General features: G+C 35.3%; 1 protein-coding gene across 2 annotated transcripts; it reads right to left on the reverse strand.

Annotated features, from left to right (window-relative positions):
• On the reverse strand, nt 1-4,694 carry LOC135652580 (serine/threonine-protein phosphatase PP1 isozyme 3). Of its 2 annotated transcripts, XM_065173612.1 has the most exons (5): nt 4,243-4,694; nt 4,070-4,147; nt 1,964-2,523; nt 1,658-1,879; nt 1-386 (listed from the first exon to the last, which is right to left on the reverse strand). In XM_065173612.1, exons 1-5 carry the CDS (start codon nt 4,418-4,420, stop codon nt 357-359), a joined length of 1,068 nt encoding a protein of 355 aa, XP_065029684.1. In that variant the 5' UTR covers nt 4,421-4,694; the 3' UTR covers nt 1-356. The 2 variants fall into 2 exon arrangements, with proteins under 2 accessions (XP_065029684.1, XP_065029693.1); XM_065173621.1 differs by lacking the exon at nt 4,070-4,147 and having other exon boundaries at nt 4,243-4,691.
• Nucleotides 4,695-5,674: the final 980 nt, after the last annotated feature.

Consider the following 5,674-nt stretch of genomic DNA (forward strand, 5'->3'; position numbering starts at 1 on the left):
TAGCATGCAACAGAGAATATCACGTAAGCAAAAAAGTAAAAGGAAACAAAATGGTGTTCCTTCAGAGGACATGTGACTAGCGTCCACCATACACAAGCTTAGAAAGCAACTAGGGTTGTTATCTTTTTTACCTCAAGCGCCAACTCCACCTTTGTTCCGATCCAACCACATTCATTGCCATGCGTCAAGTTAACTCCATATGTTTGTGTTACATTCAATTGTACATAGTCATCAAGACATGTGCCAATGTAAACGGAAAAAGGTTCTAATTGGAATATTTTACAGTTGGTCATCATATACGCTGTTCAGAATCTTTTTGAAAGAGTGACCAGTGGGCAGCATGCCATGACTAGTTCTCAAAGATTGTTCATTGCACCAAGAGAAGACTGCAAAAAAGAAGTCAGTTGATGAGGAAGAATTAACTGAATGGTTCTTAACAACAGTCGCTTTACACTCCTTCCTACTATGTTCAAGAAATGGCCATACGTTAGATCAAGCAACAGAAATCATGAAGATTAAAAATGCCAGATCAGTTAGAAAAACCAGGTAAAACATCACATCCAATTGCATAAATTAAACTCTGAGAGCTTAAAAAAACAGAATTCCTGATCTACTTTGCATGGAGACCCAACTAGAATTTTCCAAAAGATTTACTCTTGGCAGAAGACCTAAAGACTAGGGAATAGGTGTTCATTTCTGTAGTCTTGGAACTTGAGATTAACTTGTTGGAATTGTGAGTTAAATTAATGTAGTTTTTGAGACTCATGATGATTTGGGTTCTGCAAGTAGAGGATTTATCAACATGAGATGATTTGAAATGAAAATGATTAATATTATTCTCCTCTGTGTCTCTCTACTGCTCAAGAGCTTCCTACACTGTCCACTTCTACCCTCCAATTTCTCTCCTCTCTTCCTCCTAGTTGTTCTACATCAGATTGGTACCGAGTCTTCATCATTAGAGCCAATATCCACCGCTACCTTTCTAGACACTCGTCTCCCTATGGGTATGTACTTAAGTTACATGAATTCACTCATTAAGAAATTTATGTGCTACAACTCATTGAAAAGGTGTAGACAAATTTGTTACAGGATCTAAATAAAGATGCCATGTGGATCAGGATATACCATAAAAGTACAGTCAAGCGCATCAGAGTAGTTACTAAAATAATTGAGCATAAATTTAAATAAAAAAAAGAAGGTAGACTAAATCCCAGTGATACCGTTCTCACTGATATATTTAACTCTAAAGGCAAACTAGTGCAAAACTAATTAAAATGTCAAACAAGCCTCCTCAAAAGATGAAATATCTGCATGCCAATCTTGATAGAATAATCATGCCTATTGATGCCTCACGTACTTCTTGTTTCAGTACTTGTAACCAAACCTATAAATTTTAAATTTCTGTCCTCCTATGTTCATATATTCATCAAAGAGGACATATAATATACCCAAGTTTTTTTCTATGTTTTGCTGATACAGAAGGAACTTAACAGCAATGATAAATCTGGAGCTTTTCATGATTTATGCAACTAGAGTTACTCAGGATTGGAACTAGTGGCAATTAAAGTCAGATGTGGTTTTTATCAACAAAATCAAACATTGATTCTAATATATGTTAGGAAATAAAAATAACTATTGAGAAAAAGATACATCATACCTTAGTGCCAGAGGGAGGGGTTCCAGTTTTAGCTGCAGGCATACCACCAAACCCAAACTTTGCCTTCTTTTCTGCAGGTTTCAAAATCTGGAATGAGCACATCAAGGTTTCATCTACACTCATCATGGCACCAGAATTGTCAAATTCCCCACAGTAATTTGGGGCAGAGAAAATTGTCACAAGTTGCCTGTCAGCAAAGAACTCGTATCCATCCTCTACCACCTAGGAAGAGAAGTAAGATTAGAAGTACAGATGTTTTTTCAAAATAATATAGGGAAGAAAAAAGAAGAGAGGGTTAATCGTAACCTGGTGAGCACGGCAGATCAGATCCAGATCATGCTTCTGAAGAAACTCAGTCACTCTATCAGGCCCAAAAGTATAAGATACTCCTCTATCATTCATTCCCCAACCTTGAATCTCATTACTAGGATCTGACCATAAAAGATCACAAAGCAACCCAGTGTCTGGCACATCAGTAGGGCATGCTAAATTTCGAATTTGATCCAAATCATGCAAGTCCGGAGAGAGACCACCATGCATGCAGAGAATCTTTTCATCAATAAGAGCTGCCACGGGTAGGCAATTAAAACAATCTGTGAAGACCTTCCAGAGCCTCACATTGAATCTGCGCTTGCATTCATCGTAAAACCCATAAATACGGTTTATAGATGCACATTCATGATTGCCCCTCAAAAGAAAGAAGTTCTCTGGATACTTAATCTTATAGGCCAAAAGTAGGCATATGGTCTCTAGGCTTTGTTTCCCTCGATCTACATAGTCACCTAAGAACAAGTAATTGGCTTGAGGTGGCAACCCACCATATTCAAAAAGCCTCAAAAGATCAGAATACTGGCCATGAATATCACCTGTTTTCAAAATGAAAGAACGGCACATATGTTTAGCCAACAGAACAAGGACACTGAAAGAACCTAGAAATTAGATAACTAGGAAAAACAGCATGTACAAAAGCTTTTCGACTCAAATCATGCGCAGAGCTGTTTGTGCTTCACAAAGCCAGATAGAAGCAAGGCCCCTAGTGTCCACATACCGATAGGCCAATTTACCATGCTCTCATTCAATACAACATTTAAAAATTAAGTAATCAAAGTCTCAAATCAACGAGTACGCTATTGATACATCAAACAGAAATAAATCTAAGCGTGTCAAATATCAGAATAACTAGACAAAGATATTCAATGTTACACATCAAAACCAAAACATGTTTTGTTACCATATCAAATTCTCTGAATATGATCTGAGTTAATCTAGCAGGTCTAACCTTGAGCAGTTTGGCATGAAAAGATAGGTGCCAATAGCTAACAAATACTTTCATCTACATTGAATAATCAATTTCCACGGGTTTGGAATTGTAAATACCAAAACAAAAACTTCATAAACTGCTCGCCATTCAAGTGTAACAAAAGATAAGAGTGTGGAGGCAGAGAATATTGTTTATGCAGCAATTTTTTTAATTTTTTCACATCTCCAGTGTAGGTGAATCAATAAAAGATGCAACTAGAAGGTAATCTTTAGTTACTCTTAACCATCTATAACTGAAATCAGCATCATACTAGATGTCGCCTCTTAAAATGTTATTTTACCACTGGTTATTTCTTTTAAAGATGACTGTTCTAATGCCTAGTACTCCAACAATTCTACAACTGCTATGGGCTAGGCTATATATAAAGCATAATTCTTAAGTAAGAATTCAGAGCAGATTCCAGAATACTGCTATGGTTATCCTGACATGAAAATTCAAACAGTGTATAAAGGTACAAGCAAGCCATTTTGGGCAGATCAAAGGATTTCAAGGATCATAAGGTGGATGACTAATATCACCATCTGTCATTAATTACAAAGACAAAATGTGGTGCTACAAAGTACAAGCCCCATAATTTGTCATAAGAACCTATCGATAGCCGCCTAGAAACATACAAAATACAATTAGACAGGATTCCTAAAAAGATCAGATGACAAATTGTCATAAATTCGAATTTAGACCAACTAAATATTTCATTATTCCCACTTAAACAGAAACACAACTCGTGTGTCTCAACACTGCAGAAATAATATTTTTAGTGCATACAGAAAAATCCTAGTCCCAATAGATAAGACCATGTCCACTTCCTTTTTATGGAAACATCATCAACCCTTTGTAAAAGTTTTATCTTTCAATATCACTATACATTACTTCCGAATAATCATTCTTAGATACTGATATTGTCCTACTTAAACTAGCTACCATTTAGCACATAAAAAAAAATCCATCAATCTATAAGCAGGTAAGACAAGGGTAGAAAATTAACTAACTGAAATGTCTCTAATTTGTAGCAATCTCATAGCTAGTGCTAGAAAAGCAGATAATAGGCGAAATAAAAATAAATTAAACTGCAAGCTTCCAAATTTCTAAACCTTTTTGCCGATTCGGAGAGCTCGAACAACCGACGGCATGAAATAAAAAATCTCTTTTTTCCTCTGAAGCATATTTGACTAATAATCATAACATTTTCCTCAAAAAAACCAGAGCTATCAAATCAGTCCATGTACAAAACATAAACAGGATCAAAGAAATGATAAGAATTTACCGCAGATCTTAATAGGCGCCTCGAGCTCTAAAAGGTTGGGCTGTTGCATAAATATATCCTTCGATACAACACACAGTTGCCGGATCTCCGCCTCCGACAGCTGCACCTGCTTCCCCGGTCGACTCCCTCTAACTTCCAGCAGCCGCCGGATGATATCATCCAGCGCCCTCCGATCCATCCCCACGAAGCGGGAATAGTAACCCTCTTTTTTTCCCTCTCAAAACCAAAAACTGCCAAAAAGATCACCACGAAAACAAGATAACGCAAGAACACCTAAAAAGACCACCTTTCCCTTCGAACCCACCCCCCAAAGTCGCTGTGAAACCCATATCGCGAGATTTCAAGACTCCGCAGCCCCATCGCCTCCGAATTTTCTTCCATTTCGAGAACCGCCCTCTCTTCCCCGATACAGTAGGGTTTCTCTTTCCTTCGTCACATCGATTTCCACTCACTCCTCTCTATCCACTTCTTTCTGGGTGCAAAAAGAGCTTTTTTTTCCCGTCGAATTGAAAGGTCGAGTAGCCAAGACCGGTCATCAAGGATCTGACGGCTGAAGCTTCGCAACAGACACAGAAGGGAGACTAGTGATCTGATCCAGACCGTCAGATCGAGGTAGGGGAGTACGTGGGTAGGTCGTGTGGGGCATCCGATGTCTGCAAAGGGTACGAATCTGAGTCAGCAGCACCAGGAAGAATCCATGCCAAGATTCAACCCGTATCTGACACAAGTCAAATTTAGAGGGTATTGAACACTAGTCACTCACATGAGCAATATAATATAATTTGAAGTCTCCAAGACTAGGGATAAATTTGAAATCAAATTTAAAATATGTATCGAGGATCTAATATATATTTTTTAAATATAAATTAATATTTAACAATTTTTTTTATTATATTTGACTTAGATGTTATATTAAAAATGTTCTATACTGATGTCTTCTTAGGATAGTATTAGCATCTCAATATTTAAGGAATATTAATATATTTTTTTAATTTTCAAATGTACTTCATAATTTTATCTAAAATTATCAAAATAATTTAATGAGAAACTAATATAATTTATATTTTTTATAGAGTGAAATTTTAGTTATTTATTTTTTAAAATTATTTTATATTTATTTATATGATTATATTTTTTAGTTATTATATATTTGGGCCATCAAAATTTTTATAAGATTACATTTATTTATTTATTGTATTTAAATATATATTCACTTTTAAATAAATATTAAAATATAAATTTATTATAAAAATATTCAATAAAATTTTAAAATATAATTTTATCAAATAACACTTATATGAATGCACATCTAAAGTTTAGTTAAATTTATCGATTATTTATTAAATATTCAAAGTATTTTATAACAATATATTCACTTAAATTTTTTCAATTGTATATTAAAAATATAAGTATGTTTCCAAAACACAGTGTG

The sequence above is a fragment of the Musa acuminata genome, chromosome BXJ1-4, assembly GCF_036884655.1.
Source record: "Musa acuminata AAA Group cultivar baxijiao chromosome BXJ1-4, Cavendish_Baxijiao_AAA, whole genome shotgun sequence".
In the NCBI taxonomy this organism is placed as follows: Eukaryota; Viridiplantae; Streptophyta; class Magnoliopsida; order Zingiberales; family Musaceae; genus Musa; species Musa acuminata.

Coding starts and splice junctions, on each gene's coding strand:
- LOC135652580 (XM_065173612.1), bottom strand. CDS start 4,420: ATGGATCGGAGGGCGCTGGATGATATCATCCGGCGGCTGCTGGAAGTT. Junction 1,880..1,963: donor TGATCTGCCGTGCTCACCAG/GTTACGATTAAC, acceptor TTCTCTTCCTAG/GTGGTAGAGGATGGATACGA. Junction 387..1,657: donor CCCCTCCCTCTGGCACTAAG/GTATGATGTATC, acceptor TCTTTTTTGCAG/TCTTCTCTTGGTGCAATGAA.